This window comes from Triticum aestivum, chromosome 4B, assembly GCF_018294505.1.
Source record: "Triticum aestivum cultivar Chinese Spring chromosome 4B, IWGSC CS RefSeq v2.1, whole genome shotgun sequence".
NCBI lineage: Eukaryota > Viridiplantae > Streptophyta > Magnoliopsida > Poales > Poaceae > Triticum > Triticum aestivum.
The window spans coordinates 672,748,552-672,766,408 of NC_057804.1; the positions used below are offsets into that span (position 1 = coordinate 672,748,552).

Here is a 17,857-nt window from a genome sequence, read left to right on the forward strand (position 1 = left end):
CATAGTTTCAGGCACGTACCTCATCTTGCCCGAGACCATTTATGCATACTGGAGGCTGACACCAGCGCCAGAGCCTGAGCCTGAGCCACCACTTGATCCATATAGACAGTCTGTTTATCAGTGGGATCCGGAGGATCCTCCTCAGTACACCGAAGAGAGTAGCTTCGATCAGTGGCCATATACCAACTTAGGCTAAAATCCTAAGCTTGGGGGAGTACGTATTTCTCACCGACATTACATTCATGTTCACACACTCATGCTAGTTGTCGGTGCTCATACTTTTTCATTGTACTATACATGCTAGTTTATTTTGTTTTCTTGCTTTCTTCTTGTGTGTTTGAAAAACTTTGAGAGAAAAAACAAAAAAAAATTAGTTGTAGCTTTTAGCTAGTTTACTTTCCATGCTTGTAGTAGTAATTAAAAGAAAACCCAAAAAGATTTCCCGTTCTTCTTTTGCTTGTTGGGAGCTTTCCCGTGTAAATAGTTTTATTTCTTTTCTTTCCTTTGGGGGTCGAGAGGAGAAGACCACGATGAAAATGTTGAGTGGCTCTCATATGCATTATTGTTGATCTAACCAAGAGCCCATATTACCTTGTCTTCTCCTTTGTATTAAATGCTTGCAGATTCCAGCTTAGTCCAATGCACATGCACTATTATTATTATCCACATCGTTCGTTCGTGCAAGTGAAAGGCAATAATGACGATATATGATGGACTGATTGAGATGAGAGAAGCTGGTATGAACTTGACCTATCTTGTTTTTGTAAATATGATTAGTCCACCGTTCCTGATTCAGCCCATTATGGATGAAACATGTTTGCAATACAATTAGAGATTATAGTTGCTTATGCCATGCTTAATTAGCTAGGAGTTTATAATGGTTTACCTTGCGGGTCAATATGCTATTAAAACGGTTGCGATGTGGTATGATAGGGTGGTATCCTCCTTCGAATGATTCGAGTGGCTTGACTTGGCACATGTTCACGCATATAGTTGAAACAAAATCAACATAGCCTCCACGATATTTATGTTCATGGTGATTTATATCCTACTCATGCTTGCACCCATTGTTGATTAATCTTAATGCATGTTCATGACTGTTGTCGCTCTCTAGTTGGCCGCTTCCCAGTCTCTTTCTAGACTTCACTTGTACTAAGCGGCAATACTGCTTGTGCATCCACTTCCATAAACCTCAAAGTTATGCCATATGAGTGCACCATACCTTCCTATATGCGGTATCTACCTGCCATTCCAAGTAAATTTGTATGTGCCAAACTCTACATCTTCAAATGAAATTTTGTTTTGTATGCTCGAATAGCTCATGTATCAACTAGGGTTGTCCATATCTTCCATGCTAGGTGGGAGATTCTCACGATGAGTGGACTCCGCTCATCATTCACGAGAAAATGGCCGGTAACCGGGATGCCAAATCCCATGCTCAAATCAAATCAAAATATTTTCAAACAAAACTCCCCCAGGATTGCTGTTAGTTGTACGGCACCCGTTGTTTTGGACAAGCTATGGATTGATGCTTGTTGGTGGTGAGGAGTATAAACTTTGCCATTCTGTTTGGAACCGCCTATAATGTGTGTAGAATGGAAGATATCGAGATCTCTTAGTTGTTATGTTGACAATGAAAGTATACCGCTCAAAATATTATTTATCCCTATTTCAAAACTCGAGCTTTGGCACCTCTGCAAATACCTGCTTCCCTCTATGAAGGGCATATCTATTTACTTTTATGTTGAGTCATCATCCTCTTATTAAAAAGCACCAGTTGAAGAGCACCGCTGTCATTTGCATTCATTGCTATTAATTTACATTGAGTATGACTGTGACTGGATCTCTTTTACCATGAATTACAATGTCTAGTCAGTCCTTGATCTTCAGGGGTGATATGCATTTATGTTTTGCGGTCTCAGGAAGGGCTAGCGAGATGCCATCTTATTATATCATATTATGATTGTTTTGAGAAAGTGTTGTCATCCGAGATTTTTTATTATTGCTCACTAGTTGATTATGCCATTGATATGAGTAAATGTGAGAACTAAATGTTTTTGTGAATATGGTTAGTTCATAATCTTTGCTGAAAACTTGAATGCTGGCTTTACATATTTACAACAACAAGATCAAACAGAGTTTGTAAAAGTTTTTCTTTATCACTTTTAGTTCGTCAACTGAATTGCTTGAGGACAAGCAAAGGTTTAAGCTTGGGGGAGTTGATACGTCTCCAACGAATCTACTTTTCCAAACACTTTTGCCCTTGTTTTGGATAATAACTTGCATGATTTGAATGGAACTAACCCGGAGTGACGTTGTTTTCAGCAGAACTGCCATGGTATTATTTTTGTGCAGAAATAAAAGTTCTCGGAATGACCTGAAAATCCACAGAGCAACTTTTTGGAATTAATAAAAAATATTGGCGAAAGAATCAGCATCAGGGGGGCCCACACCCTGTCCACGAGGGTGCAGGGCGTGCCCGCTGCCTCGTGGGCCTCCTGGGACTCCACCGACCTCAACCCCAACTCCATATATTCACTTTCGGGGAGAAAACATCAGAGAGAAGGGTTCATCGTGTTTTACGATACGGAGCCGTTGCCAAGCCCTAATCTTCCTCGGGAGGGCTGATCTGGAGTTCGTTCGGGGCTCCGGAGAGGGGAATCCGTCACCATCGTCGTCATCAACCATCTTCCATCACAATTTCATGATGCTCACCGCCGTGTGTGAGTAATCCCATCATAGGCTTGCTGCACGGTGATGAGTTGGATGAGATTTACCATGTAATTGAGTTATTTTTGTTAGGGTTTGATCCCTAGTATCCATTATGTTCTAAGATTGATGTTGCTATGACTTTGCCATGCTTAATGCTTGTCACTAGGGCCCGAGTGCCATGATTTTAGATATGAACCTATTATGTTTTCATGAAAATATATGTGAGTTCTTGATCCTATCTTGCAAGTCAATAGTCACCTACTATGTGTTATGATCCGGCAACCCCGAAGTGACAATAATCGGGACCACTCCCGGTGATGACCGTAGTTTGAGGAGTTCATGTATTCACCAAGTGTTAATGCTTTGGTCCGATACTCTATTAAAAGGAGGCCTTAATGTCCCTTAGTTTCCAATAGGACCCCGCTGCCATGGGAGGGTAGGACAAAAGATGTCATGCAAGTTCTTTTCCATAAGCACGTATGACTATATTCGGAATACATGCCTACATTACATTGATGAACTGGAGCTAGTTTTGTGTCACCCTATGTTATAACTGTTGCATGAGGAATCGCATCCGACATAATTATCCATCACCGATCCATTGCCTACGAGCTTTTCATATATTGATCTTTGCTTAGTTACTTTTCCGCTGCCACTGTTACCATTACTAAAAACCGCTACTGTTAGTTTGCCACCTTTACCGTTACTTCCATACTATTTTGATACTAAATATTTTGCTGTGGATATAAAGTCTTTCAGGTGTGGTTGAATTGACAACTCAACTGCTAATACTTGAGAGTATTCTTTGGCTCCCCTTGTGTCGAATCAATAAATTTGGGTTGAATACTCTACCCTCGAAAATGTTGCGATCCCCTATATTTGTGGGTTATCAATCAGCACTAACAATTTTGGCCGATTCTGGTCCTTTTCGTGCACTATTACTCACCGTTTTGGGGTCCTAGAGTGATTTCCACGATTGAGGATCCCCGGGGTGCGTTTACGTGTCCGTCATCAACACTCATAGTTTTGGCCAATTCTGACCCGTTTCGTGGACTATTACTCACCGTTTTGGGATCCCGATGCGATTTCCATAGTTGTTGAACCCCAAGGTAGGCTTACGTGTTGATCATCAACACTCACAGTTTTGGCCGATTCTGGTCCGTTTCATGGACAACTACTCACAGTTTTGGGGTCTCGGAGTGATTTCCACGATTAACGAACCTCGGGGTGTGTTTACGTATCGGTCATCAACACTCACAATTTTGACCGATTCTGGTCCGTTGCGAGCACTATTACTCATTGTTTTGGGGTGCCAGAGCGATTTCCACGATTGGCGATCCCCGGGGTGCGATACGTGTCCGTCGTCAACACTCATTGTTTTGGCCAATTCTGACCCGTTTCGTGGACTATTACTTACCGTTTTGGGGTCCCGAAGCGATTTCCATATTTGTTGAACCCCAAGTTGCCTTACGTGTCATTCATCACACACAGTTTTGGCCAATTCTAGCCCGTTTCGTGGACTATTACTCACCGTTTTGGGGTCCCGAAGTGATTTCCATAGTTGTTAAATCCCAAGGAGCGCTTACGTGTCGGTCATCAACACTCACAGTTTTGGCCGATTCTGGCTCGTTTCATGGACTATTACTCACTATTTTGGGGTCCTGAAGTGGTTTCCACGGTTAACGAACCCCTGGGTGCGTTAAATGTTGGCCATCAACACTAACAGTTTTGGCCGATTTTGTCCTGTTTCGTGGACTATTACTCACTGTTTTGGGGTTCCGGAGTGATTTCCATGATTAACGAACCTAGGGTGCGTTTACGTGTCAGTCATTAAGACTCGTGGTTTTTGTCGATTCTGACCTGTTTTGGGGTCCTAGAGCGATTTCCATGATTGTTGAACCCCAAGGTGCGCTTATGTGTCGTTCTTCAACAATCGCAGTTTTGGCCGATTTTGGCCGTTTCATGGACTATTACTCACTGATTTTGGGTCCCTGGGCGATTTCCATGATTGACGAACCCGGGGTGCGTTACCTGTCGGTCATCAACACTCACAATTTTGGCCGATTCTGGTCCGTTTCGTGCACTATTACTCGCTGTTTTGGGGTCCTAGAATGATTTCCACGATTGACGATCCTCAGGATGCGTTTATATGTCCGTCGTCAACACTCATAGTTTTGGCCAATTCTGACCCATTTCATAAAGTATTACTCACCGTTTTGCGGTCCTGAAGCGATTTCCATAGTTGTTGAACCCCAATGTGCGCTTATGTGTCATTCATCAACACTCATAGTTTTGACCAATTCTAACCCGTTTCGTGGACTATTACTCACGGTTTTGGGGTCCCAAAGTGATTTCCATGATTAACGAACCCCGGGTTGCGTTTACGTGTCGGTCATCAACACTCATAATTTTGGCCGATTCTGGTCTGTTTCGAGCACTATTACTCATCATTTTGGGGTGCCAGAGCATACCACGATTGACGATCCCCGGTGTGCGTTTACGTGTCCGTCGTCAACACTTACAGTTTTGGCCAATTCTGACCCGTTTCGTGGACTATTACTTACCGTTTTGGGGTCCCGAAGCGATTTTCATAGTTTTTGAACCCCAAGTTGCGCTTACGTGTCGGTCATCAACACTCATAGTTTTGGCCGATTATGGCCCATTTCATGGACTATTACTCACTGTTTTGGGGTCCCGGAGTGATATCCACGATTAACAAACCCCGGGGTGCGTTTACGTGTCGGTTATCAACACGCACAATTTTGGCCGATTCTGGGCCGTTTCGTGGACTATTACTCTCTGTTTTGGGGTCCCGGAGTGATTTCCATGATTAACGAACCCCGGGGTGCGTTTACGTGTCGGTCATCAACACTCGCGGTTTTGTCGATTCTGACCCATTTCGTGGACTATTACTCGCCGTTTTGGGGTCCCAAAGCGATTTCCATGGTTGTTGAACCCCAAGGTGCGCTTACGTGTAGGTCATCAACAATCGCAGTATTGGTCGATTTTGGCCCGTTTCATGAACTATTACTCACTGATTTGGGGTCCCTGAGCGATTTCCATGATTGATGAACCCCAGGGTGCGTTTATGTATTGATCATCAATAATCCTAGATTTGTCCAATTATGGGCTTTTCATGGACTAGTACTCACCGTTTTGGGGTCCCAAAGTGATTTCATGTTTTCGAAGTCCATGGTTTTCGTCAAGACTCGCAGTTTGGGCCGATTCTGGTCCGTTTCTTGGACTATTACTCATTTTTGGGGTCCCGAAGTGATTTCCACGATTGATGAACCTCGGGGTGCGTTTACATGTCGGTCATCAACACTAACAATATTGGTTGATTCTAGTCTGTTTCGTGCACTATTACTCACCGTTTTGAGGTCCCAGAGCGACTTCCATGATTGACGATCAACGGGGTGCGTTTACGTGTCCGTCGTCAACACTCACAGTTTTGGCCGATACTGACCCGTTTCGTGGACTATTACTCATTGTTTGGGGTCCCGGACTGATTTCCACGATTAACGAACCCCGGGATGCGCTTACGTGTCGGTCATCAACACTCGCAGTTTTGACCGATTCTGGGCCGTTTCGTGGATACATATCCACTCGTGGCATTTATCTCATCGGCATCTGCGATCCAGTTTGAGTCACTGTACCCTTCAAGCACCTTTGGATGCCCAGCATAGTGAATTCCATAACTCACAATGCCTTTCAAATAACGCATAACTCTCTCTAGAGCTTTCCAATGATCATCTCCTGGTTTTGAAACAAATCAGTTTAGTTTGCTAACAACAAAATAGATGTCAGGTCTCGTAGCACTGGCTAAAACATAAATGAGCCAATAATCTGAGAATGTTTTAAATGATCTCTAGCAATTCTTCGATTCTTTCAAAGCAGCACACTAGCATCGTATGATGCTGGAGAGGGCATGTAGTCACTATAGCCAAATCGACTCAAGATATTTTCCATATAGTGAGATTGAAGCAATGTAATCCCACCATAATCGTCTCTCAATAGCTTGATGTTCAGAATAACATCTACTGCTCTTAAATCCTTCATCCCAAAACAACAAGATGGGAATTTCTTGACCTCCTTAATAACATTCAGATTTGTTCGGAAAATCAATATGTCATCAACATACAAGCAAAGGATAACCCCTTCACCCCCACCATGGTGATAGTACACACATTTGTCAGCTTCGTTTACAACAAAGCCTGCGGTTCTTAAATTTCTTTCAAATTTCTCATGCCACTGCTTAGGTGCTTGCTTAAGTCCGTACAAAAACTTCAGCAACTTGCACACCTTTTCTTCCTGACCATCTACTACAAACCCATCTGGTTGTTTCATATAAATTTCCTCGCCCAACTCTCCATTTAGGAAAGCAGTCTTAATATCCATTTGATGAACGAGAAGACCATGTGAGGCAGCTAGTGAAAGTAGTACTCGAATAGTGGTCAGTCGAGCCATAGGTGAGTAAGTATCAAAGAAGTATCCACCTTTCTTTTGGGTATAACCCTTGGCCATGAGTCGTGCCTTGTACTTTTCAATAGTACCATCAGGCATAAGCTTCTTCTGGAATAATATCCATTTGCACCTTATAGGTTTGCGCCCATAAGGACGATCAGTTATCTCCCAAGTTTTATTTGCCAAGATGAAATCCATCTCACTACAGGCCGTTTCCTACCAGCAGTTAGCATCTCTAGATGCATAGGCCTCTCAAATAAAATTAGGAATGTCATCTATGAGATAGATAAAAAAATCATCACCAAAGGAGACGAGCTTTTGTCCCCAAATTATAATTACGGATAGTCATAATTACAGGGCAATGGTAATAATTACGGATAGTAGTAACAATAACAGGAGCATTACAATTGCATGGTAATAATTATCAAAATAATTATAATCTTGTGCGTGCTAAACACGGTTGGCGCTAAACATGCAATGGCAATTAACCACCAATGAATTTGATTGGCAGGTTTTCAAGGAAACTAAATAAATTTTGCACAAGGAAACTATCTGACATTTGGCAGTTAGCTATTCCAAATTTTATTTCCAATGCTATTCAAATTTGCTTACATTACTGGCAACCTTCAATCTAGAGGGAAATTGTTTCCAAATGGTTTCATTTCAACATGTCAAACCAAGCTTCTTATATCGACTGTAGAATTTGATTCCATGGTTAATAAAATTTGCCTCTATACCACAAGCTGCGTTCAATAAGGGGACTCCGCATGAGTAACATCCATCGGCAGTGAATTTCCAGTGAATGCCTCCCATCTCATCATAGCCAATCTTTATTAAGAATGAGAAAGCAAGCATATACAGAGGCCACCAGGTTACATGTCATCGGGTCGTGTTACATATACACAGCAGCCTCAGAATCACCCTAAACAACAACAACAAACACCAAGGCGTGAGGGCCGCCAATTGCGACGATATGTCCACAACTCCAGCAGGGTCCTGAGATTTCCTGGCGCTCAACCTACCAGGTTGCTGTCGTCGCTGCCAGGGATGGGGAACGACGCTTCCACCCTGCTTCTCAAGGAAGCAGACACTTTACATATAGTACTCAACAAATCAGCTCAGCTTCATTGATGCTATCTGGGTAGCAAGCTCCATGGCCTCCTTGACCCGAGAAGCATCACTTCCCTGCACGATTATTCACAGATAATTATCTGGCTAACAATATAATTACTAGACTTTGACCAAAGTTCAGATGCCTAAACAATGAATGATGCCTCACCTGGCCCTGGGCAAGACCATTCTTGCCGCCGCCTCCTTTCCCCTTGAGTGGTGCGATTGAAGGCGTAAGCCAATCCAACACCTTGAACCCATTGGGTGCGTCCGCAGGTACACCCGCATAGATAACAGCCTTGTTTGATGCCTCGTCTGTGCTGAATACCATTATCGGCAGACCCTGGTGGCACCACCACATCCAAAGATTTGATTGACAAAAGGAATACAACAAATTTAATGTTTTAATCATTCATTGTTGGAGTAAGTTGGAAATTATGCTGAATCTATAGTTTTTTTTTATTATGATGGGAACACTAGTAGACAGAAACGGACTGGAGTACCGACCTTGAAACGGTCCATGGCTTTCACAACTGCTTCCCGGACAGCAGTGGTATCAAGACCCACATCGGCATGAATAACACAGAAGGGTTTTCCTTCAGAAACAGCAGCTTCTGCGGCATCTATGGCTGTCTTGACAGCCTTTTGGATATTTTCTTTGCCCATTTTCTTCTTCGCCTCCCTAAGTTGATCCTGATATGTGCAACAGCTATAATCAGCTTTCTTCATTTTAACTACCAATAGTAGAATACCAAATATATCTTAAATATTCTCTCTTTGACAAGATGTGATAAATGAACTGAAGCAATTACAGACCTCCAACTTTGAGATATTGCCTTTTAGATCAGCTTTTCTTGCAGCTGGGATAGCAGCTGCGTCCAGTGTATTCTTGATGGACCCAATTTTCTGATGAAGAAATGTCATTCTTAGATACAATCAAATATAAAGCAGATCAACATGAAATGGGTAAAAAGTACAACTGACATCGTCTATTCATATAAAGGTTAAGGACATCATATTTCTAAGAAAACAAACAAAAATCACAATAATATCCAATTTATCAGAGTATCACAACCATATAGCTCACACTAAGAGACACAAGCACAAATGGGGAAAGCCTAGTACCTTTTCCAATGTCGCTCCGTCCAGTTTAGATGCTTCATTTATATCAGTCTCGATAGATGATGCCAACTTCATAGCCTGTGAGGCACACTCAGCAGTAACAGCCGTTATCCTCCGAACACCTTTTGCGATACCCTCTTCAGATATGAGGGCAAATGCTGCGGCATCTCTAGTGTTCGAAATGTGTGTGCCTGATATACATAAATTTAGATGCACATAAATGTAGAATTACATACTAGAACATAGTAGTAAATATACCCCCACACAGCTCAGTTGATATGGATAACCACTCCTTGCTTTCAGGGTTTGCAAGCACATCTTCCACTTTGCGGCCAATCGATACAACTCTTACAGGATCAGGGTAGATCTAGAAAGTTCATATGTAAAACGAATTACACAAAACAACAGGGCAGGCAAACGAGATATGACAACATGGTATGTCAAGCTGGGTAAGAGAACGCACTTCACCAAACACAGCTCGCAGACCATTTATGCGCTTTGCGTCAGCTAATTTTATTTCTTGTGCAGATACCTCCAGCTCATCCTCTATTTGCTTCTTCACTATATCCTCAATTTTTCTCAAATCTTCAGGCTGAACAGGTTTCCCTGTTATGTGCTAACAGTTGAGTTGACACGCCAAGGAAAAGCAAAAAGTGGATGCAATATAGAAAGAATCACAGTATACCATGGGAGAAATCAAATCTCAGCTTCTCTGGAAGAACAATGGAACCTTTCTGGTCAATATGGTCACCAAGTACTTCCTACACTTACAATAGCGAAACCCTCATGAGTACAAAAAAGCACTCCCCGTAAAATCTGAGAGGCTTGAAAACTTACCCTTAGAGCAAAGTTCAGCATATGGGTACATGTGTGGTTTGGAGCAATCAGAGTACGCCGTGTGTAATCAACCTACCAAGAGTAATAGAAGCATCGCAGTGTAATTTAGCAAATTTCACAGATTAACTGATTCACTATAAAGAATAATCAGTAAAAAATGTTACTTTGCATTTCACTTCATCGCCAACAGACAATGTTTTGGAGTCAGGCCCTTCCAGAAATGAACCAATGTGCAGGACATAGCCAGCAAACACTTGGACATTGTTCACAGTGAAAGATCCAGATGCCCCCTCGATACTCCCGGTGTCATAAATCTATTCCAGAAATCATATGGCACGTCAAAAGAATTCATACAATGCATGGCGCAACTCTTGAACATGCAGGGGAGCTGCGTATGTATATACAACCCCAAACCCCACACAAGATAGAACAAGAAACGACCATGGAAGCATGGTGACTTCAAATAAACAAGAAAACATCCATGGTTGTTGAATGCAAATTGCAATGTCTGTTTGCAATGTAACTATCAAGCTGATGTCATGCTTATTCAGTAGGTAAGCTGATAATTCATTGCACGATTGCAACTCGAGAGGTGATTGCACTTGACGTTTTCATTCAACTACACCAACATGCTGTCGAAAGTGAAGTTGTACCTGACCACCCTGTTCTGCATAGAAGCTTGTGCTTTCCAAAACAAGACCAAAATCTTCATCACCAGATGCAGTGGCTATGAACTCTGAGCCAGTATAGATAGCTTTCACCACACTGCTATGTACCTGCAAAAAAAGTTTAGGTACATCAGCCATAATCAATATACAAGTGTTTAACCACAAGGCAAAATATGAACAGTGCAAGAACAATCAAAGCTAGTAGCCAGGTAATTCAGAACTTGAAGGTGATTCGAAGCGGGGGCATCGCTTTGTAAATTTTTGGGCCAAAGTAGAATGAAATTCTACAAAATCCCAAACAGGCACTGAATATTGGAAGGAACTGTGCTTAATAGCCAAACCATAAATAAATAATCTAACCTCGTGTTGGAATTTCGGGCTATCATTTGTGCTGGCAAGCCCCTGATTGCGCAGCTGCGATGTAGCATTAGCATCCAGGACAATAGATTTGCCGCCAGCCTGCAAGAAAAACATATATAACAAAATCAGAAATAAGTATGATATATAAACCATAACAGACAAAAGTTGCCCAATCAATTGAGTATCAGTGGCATATAAGAGGTGCTCAGTTAAGTTAATTACAACATCATTAAACAACAAAGAGCCGGAATATTACTTGGATATCATAAAAGACCACAAGTGAAGAATTAGGTTATATTCAAGAAGAAATAAATACAACCTTGTAGCGAGCATTCCTAGCCTTTTGTCTTGCTTCTTCCATAGAAACATTAAAACCCTCCATGTCAACAGATAGCCCAAAGTCAACTGCCATGACCTATGAGACAGGAAACAACGACGATACCAAGAAAAACAGACAATAAAAGCTTTAACAACAGCGTAAGCATGAAAATATAGCACTGTCAAATTAATTTGATAAGATTTACTGATGAAAACATGAAGAACAAACCTCAGTCAAATCAATTGGATAGCCATAGGTGTCCCACAGAACAAATGCATCCTGAAAGTACAAATAACTGTTGCAAACTTGCAATACATGAAAGATAGCAATATAAACTTGAAAACTTCAGCAGGATGTAACAGAACACTGATAAACATAACCGAAGTATGATCTAAGAGACATATTTCTATGCAGTCAACTCAATTCTTAAAATAAGGACAAGGAAAAGAATTATTCCACATTACTGATCAAGTTTACCAAACAGTCAAATTCCTTAGTTTTTGACATGTTTCTCAAATACGAAGGAATGAATAGAAATTAGAATGACACGATAGAGAATGTGATCAAGTTAACCGGATAGTGCTTACGCAATATTTGAAACAACATCCGAGAATAACTACCGACATATCCGACAGACATCCAAGTTCTGGTTCCTAATGTCATTTTAAGGGGTTCGGTCAGTTTGTGTTGCCCATGAACTATCTGAACTTCACCCCTGACAACAAAACAATTTTCATGACATGATAGTTAGATTCTTGGGCATTGTTCTTAAGGCGGTAAGGCGACCTAAGGTGAGCACCCACTGCCCTGACACCTAAGCGTCCAAGGTGAGAAGCCTTCAAAACAAGCTCTGAGGCCTACTGGAGAGGGAGAAAAGGCTAGAGAAATTCAGATTAATCTTCACTTAATGAAAATGGATGATAATGCAACCAATCTAACAAGGATAAGAACCTATTCCAACTATTTTAATATGAAATGTATGCATCTTATTAATCAGGATACCTTGTCTCTAACTTCATAATTTATATCATCTCCTAACTATTTTCACTTGCCAATGGACATCAACATGAGATAACACAACACATGCTCAGACAACAAACAAACTAAAGTCTGCTTAGGTGCAAACATCTTCTGGTGAAAACAAAATAAATCAAGTAATACGGTGGTAATTCAAAACCAAAGCACTTGCCTGGCCACTAAGTACTGCCCCACCATTCTCCTTGACAGCATCTGCAGCTTTCTTAAATCTCTCATATCCCTGAAAATTACACCAACAGCACAATCAGTTAACCACCTGAACAGCCACAAGAACGGACAATACATATTATGATGGTTCTAAGAAAAGAATGGTCAGCTAAACTTCAACTGTAAGCTTTATTAGTCTCTGCTGCTATATGGAACACAATAGCAAGGCACCTAGTAGGAACCAACCTTAAAATATAAGCATGATAAACAGAATCATGCCCATGTGGAAACCAAATAAATTGAATTACTAATGGTCATTTCATAGAAAAGATGAGACAATTTATCATGTATGCTAATTATTGTGATTGAACTAAGCTATGTAAACCAAGATTGAAACTATCACCCTGGATGTGTTCCTTAATGTGTTGCCTCAAAACAAGACACTACCTGGTTACTCAGCACAACACGTTAACATATTATATATATATAAAGCCTTTAGCAGTATCTCACGAGCAAAACAGCGGTACAGAATATACAAGGTATAAACTGGCCCAGAGCCTCCGGCAAGAACAGAAATTTAGGTTATCTGATAACAAACTAGCTAAATTACTTTGAGACTAACACATGTTTACAAGGATAAAACAATTTAGGTTATCTGATAACAAACTAGCTAAATTACTTTGAGACTAACACATGTTTACAAGGATAAAACACTGCCTAAGAGTGTGCAAACACTCGGAATTGATTGCAATGAAATTACTTCAACAAGCATCACTTGGGCCAAATTGATGTCACTGATATGCAAATACTCCTGGCAACCAATATTACCTTCGCTAGAGTGTTCTCAAAGCTTGCCTCTTCTTCTTTAATTATATCTTTAATCTTCTTTTCATTGTCCTTCAGCTCAGGAAACACATCACCCATCACTCGGACAAAAACATCTACAAGGCTGTACAAGAAAGATACAAAATAATGGCATATCAAATACCAGCTTCAAGAACATAGTTTAAATTAGCTAGAATCCTGTGTGACATAGTTTCTTTTCTTGTTGTCATCCTCATAAGCCTTACATTGCATGTTTAGCATCCCGAGTAAACAAAAGGCTATGCAAAGTATACCATTAATGAAAAAGTACAGAATACAACAGATGCAGGTTACAGTTCTTACGAGCTAAAAAATCCTTGCTTTGCCATCAATTTTTGATGACCAAAGTGAACAGCACGTCTAAGTATACGCCTTAGAACATACTCTCTTCCCTCATTTCCTACAGCAAAATTCCTATTAGAACAAAGAAACATCATTGTATAACACAAAACAAAGCCCTGAACCATTGTAAAAATACTGCTAAACAACATTCCTCAGTAGGGGCCCATCTGAAATCTTAAAAAAAATGGTTCGCAATGAACTAAACCCACACAAATTTAGCATCTATGACTTCATATTTACAGGAAGGGCATTAATACATTTCTTCCTAAAACAGGAAATGCAACTCAGGTCCCCAAACTAGTGATTTTGACACATGGATGCCTAAACTAATCAGTCAGGTTCAAAACAACTAGCCTCCATAGAGTGACTAGTCATTTTGGCTGAAGATGGGCGACACAGTGATCTATCTTTTTTCATTCAAATTCTTCAAAATTGGAAATGTCAAACAATTGGTGACTTTATTATGCCCATAAACTTCATTTTATTCCAGTGCCACATCCATATCTTGAATAAAAATTATCTTACATATGCAACAGACAATTTGGGAGCATGATAAATTTCAAATTAACTTATATTTGAGGAACCAAAATAACACAAGCGCACAAGCTTATTATGCTCACTTTTGGACATATATGAGATAGAGCTACTTAAACATCCTATTGTGTAGGATGTAATGCAGCAAGCAACTTAACAAGGCATTTAGATGTATTATTATTATTATTATTATTATCCATCTGTTTAGTGTTTACACAACTAAACCATACTTATATGGATGCCAATCGTTTTAAATCCTGTATCTCCAACCAAAACAGTATGAGCTCACCAGGTCGAGAACCATCGGCGATAGCAAAAGAAAGGGTTCTTATGTGATCTGCAACAACCCTATATGCCATATCAACTTTGCCAACATCATCGGATCCTACTTTACCAGAGTATGGTTGAATTCCAGCGCCTGCCAGCTGCATTCATAATGCATATCCAATTAATAATGAATATCATCTACTTTGGGCAACAATTTTATTACTTCAGCTTCATAATGCAGTCACAACTCATAAGGACAAAAGAAGCTGCAAGTGTGCATCTGGACAAAATACCTTGTGGATGGCATCGAATAATGGCATGAATACATCTGTGTCGTAATTGCTCATTTTGTTCTGAAGGATAGAAGTTAAACGCTCGAAGCCCATTCCAGTGTCAACGTGTTTTGCTGGCAAGGATCTCAAAGTGCCGTCTGACTCCCTGTTGAACTGGGTATTAATAAAATAGCCAAATGTCAGTGCATAGTAGAACAGATAAAAAAGCAAATAGGGATGCACAAATAAAACAGAGTAACTGGTGGTGTATTGAGATTAAAACTCAACAATCTAGAAAGAAATGAGTTTCAAAAGAATAGAATGTTAACCTGAATAAACACAAGATTCCATATCTCAATGCATGTAGGGTCATCATTGTTGACTAATGAAGCTGCGTCACGGTTGCCAATACGATCAAAATGAATCTCTGTGCATGGGCCACAAGGACCTGTGTCGCCCATCTCCCAAAAGTTATCCTGCTCAAAGAATGCATTGTTGTAATACTCTTCTTTAATAGGGACATTCAGACAATAGTATAGGCCCAACACAACCGAAGAAAGTGAAACTAATACAACATAACATCAGAAATAGCAGAGCACAAGCAGAATAGTACCTTGCAACCGAAAGGCAGAACTCTTTCATTCGGTAGGTACTTCAACCATATGTCTTTCGACTCGGTATCGGGGGCGAGACCAGCCTTCTCATCGCCACCAAAGTATGTTGCATAAATCCTATCAGTGGGCAATTTGTAGACCTGCACATACACACATACATACATATGAAATAGTAATTCCTATCAGTGGGCAATTATATGTCACTCTTTCATCATTCTTATTTCTGCTTGTGGGTTCAGGGAAGAAGATTGATTGATTGATTGATTGATAGGTAACATACCTGGGTGAGTAGTTGCCATGCGTATGCGATGGCCCCGTCCTTGAAGTAGTCCCCGAAGGACCAGTTGCCGAGCATCTCGAAGAAGGTGTGGTGGTAGGTGTCCTTGCCGACGTCGTCGAGGTCGTTGTGCTTGCCGCCGGCGCGGATGCACTTCTGGGTGTTGCAGGCGCGGCGCAGGCGGCCGAGCGGCGAGTCCGGGGCGGCCGTGCCCAGGAACACCGGCTTGAACTGGTTCATCCCGGCGTTGGCGAAGAGGAGCGTGGGGTCGTCCACGGGCACCACGGGGCTCGACGGCCACGGCGTGTGCGCCTTGGACTCGAAGAAGCCGATGAACTCCTCCCGGACCCGCGCGGACGGCCAGTCCGGCGGCGCCTCCATCGGGGGGCCGGCGGCCGTGGATGCTCGTCGGTGGGCGGCGGCGGCGGCGGCGGCGGGCAGAACCCTATCCCTGATGCTTGGCTTGGGTTTGGGCTTGGTGGTGAGGAGGAGCAGGCGGCGCGCTGTGAGGGCCAGATGCAACATACAGACAGATACAGATGATAATGGACGGTCAGGATGAAACATCCCCTTCTCTGCTTCTTCATTCCTTCGTTTTCATTGTTTTTTTTTTTCACTTTTGTTTGTTTGTTTTTATTTGAAAATATTCTAAATACATACTCCATGTTTTAGACACTCAATTTACTAAGAAATTTAGAAAATGCTCACCGCGCATTTGAAAAATGTTGATGCGGTGTAAAAAAAATTGTTAACGTGGTTTCAAGAAAATGTTGATAACATACGAAAGAATTGTATGTCAATTTTTTTTAAATGTTATGCTACGTAAAATAAACTGATCGCGAATAGGGAAAAAACATACACAAACCTGATGTATAGCTCTTGCGGAAATATCAAGCTGCAAAGTGTCCCGAACGCGTCGTTGAAAGACCGTGCTCCTCCTTTCGCCCAGGACCCCGCCATGGCCATGCCCGAACCCAACCCGGCGAGGTGAGCTCATATGGTGTTCTCTTTCTCTTCTCATACCCATCACTTAGTGGAGCGGATGTCTTCGCGATATTAATGTATTCTCCTTGTCGAAAAACTTAGTGGATCGGGAGACTCTATTATTTAAGTTGGTCTAATTAACACCAACTTCACTCTCGGGATGGGACTGAAGATTGCACCTCCACTTATCATTTATTCATGGGCCTTCGAGACTTATCTATATTTATTTATTGGGCCAAGCATAAATATTTTAAGGATCCTCCACCACGAGATATCAAATAGCCACCATTTAGATATTTGTCTTGTGGTGCTTATTTAATATACTAACTAGTGATTCAACACAGACTATTAAGTTAAAGTTTCGTCTAGAGCTTTAAGTTATATTTATCCACAACTGAACGAATAGCATAAAACTACCATAATTTGTGTTGGGGTTCCAAAAATTGTTTGAGACTGATAACTATCAGAATCGGCATCGACTGTTTCAAAAAACCCAAATTGCTGAGGATTTAACAACTGATCGCGATTATGACAGTCAGGGTCCGCATGCAAGAGAACTGATTGTTTGACCGTTTGTTTGATCGTTAACTGACATGTGAGCCCCACATGCCAGTGTCTCTTCCACAGATTTATTTAAAGAATAACCCTTACAACTATTTAAAAAGTAATTAGGTCCCTGGAATCATTTTTAAAAAGTAATCGGGTCCCGCGGAGGTTGTCCTGCAGCTTGCGTATCCGCGAACAGTGACCTCGCTGCAAGGGCGAAGGATCTCCCAAGTGCTCCCTCCGGCCACTGCCCCGTGCCTAGCCGTCTTGCAGGGCCGACGACGGGCTCTCTCTGGGCGCTCCCCGTGCCCAACCGTGCTCCGGGCGAGCCGCGGCTCTGAGCTGCTGGAGCAGTCGTCGACCCTCCCTCTGTGGCCGGG

The 17,857-nt window shown here is 41.6% G+C and overlaps 1 protein-coding gene across 1 annotated transcript; it reads right to left on the reverse strand.

Moving 5' to 3' along the window:
- Positions 1 to 7,990: 7,990 nt before the first annotated feature.
- On the reverse strand, positions 7,991 to 16,489 carry LOC123094083 (alanine--tRNA ligase). Its single transcript, XM_044516162.1, has 22 exons — positions 15,951 to 16,489; positions 15,670 to 15,810; positions 15,386 to 15,532; positions 15,078 to 15,230; positions 14,807 to 14,942; positions 13,945 to 14,041; positions 13,606 to 13,726; positions 12,782 to 12,850; positions 11,821 to 11,871; positions 11,593 to 11,688; positions 11,274 to 11,372; positions 10,899 to 11,021; positions 10,410 to 10,559; positions 10,246 to 10,317; positions 10,094 to 10,169; positions 9,872 to 10,014; positions 9,667 to 9,775; positions 9,412 to 9,599; positions 9,103 to 9,192; positions 8,794 to 8,979; positions 8,456 to 8,629; positions 7,991 to 8,361 (listed from the first exon to the last, which is right to left on the reverse strand). Exons 1-22 carry the CDS (start codon positions 16,470 to 16,472, stop codon positions 8,290 to 8,292), a joined length of 3,015 nt encoding a protein of 1,004 aa, XP_044372097.1. The 5' UTR covers positions 16,473 to 16,489; the 3' UTR covers positions 7,991 to 8,289.
- Between the last annotated feature and the right edge of the window lie 1,368 nt (positions 16,490 to 17,857).

What these genes read in the sequence shown, in the direction of transcription:
- LOC123094083 (XM_044516162.1), bottom strand. Translation starts at nt 16,472, where the DNA reads ATGTTGCATCTGGCCCTCACAGCGCGCCGCCTGCTCCTCCTCACCACC. An exon ending in TATTCGATGCCATCCACAAG is followed by an intron (nt 14,943 to 15,077) that starts GTATTTTGTCCA and finishes TTATGAATGCAG; the next exon opens with CTGGCAGGCGCTGGAATTCA. An exon ending in ATGGTCTTGCCCAGGGCCAG is followed by an intron (nt 8,362 to 8,455) that starts GTGAGGCATCAT and finishes ATAATCGTGCAG; the next exon opens with GGAAGTGATGCTTCTCGGGT.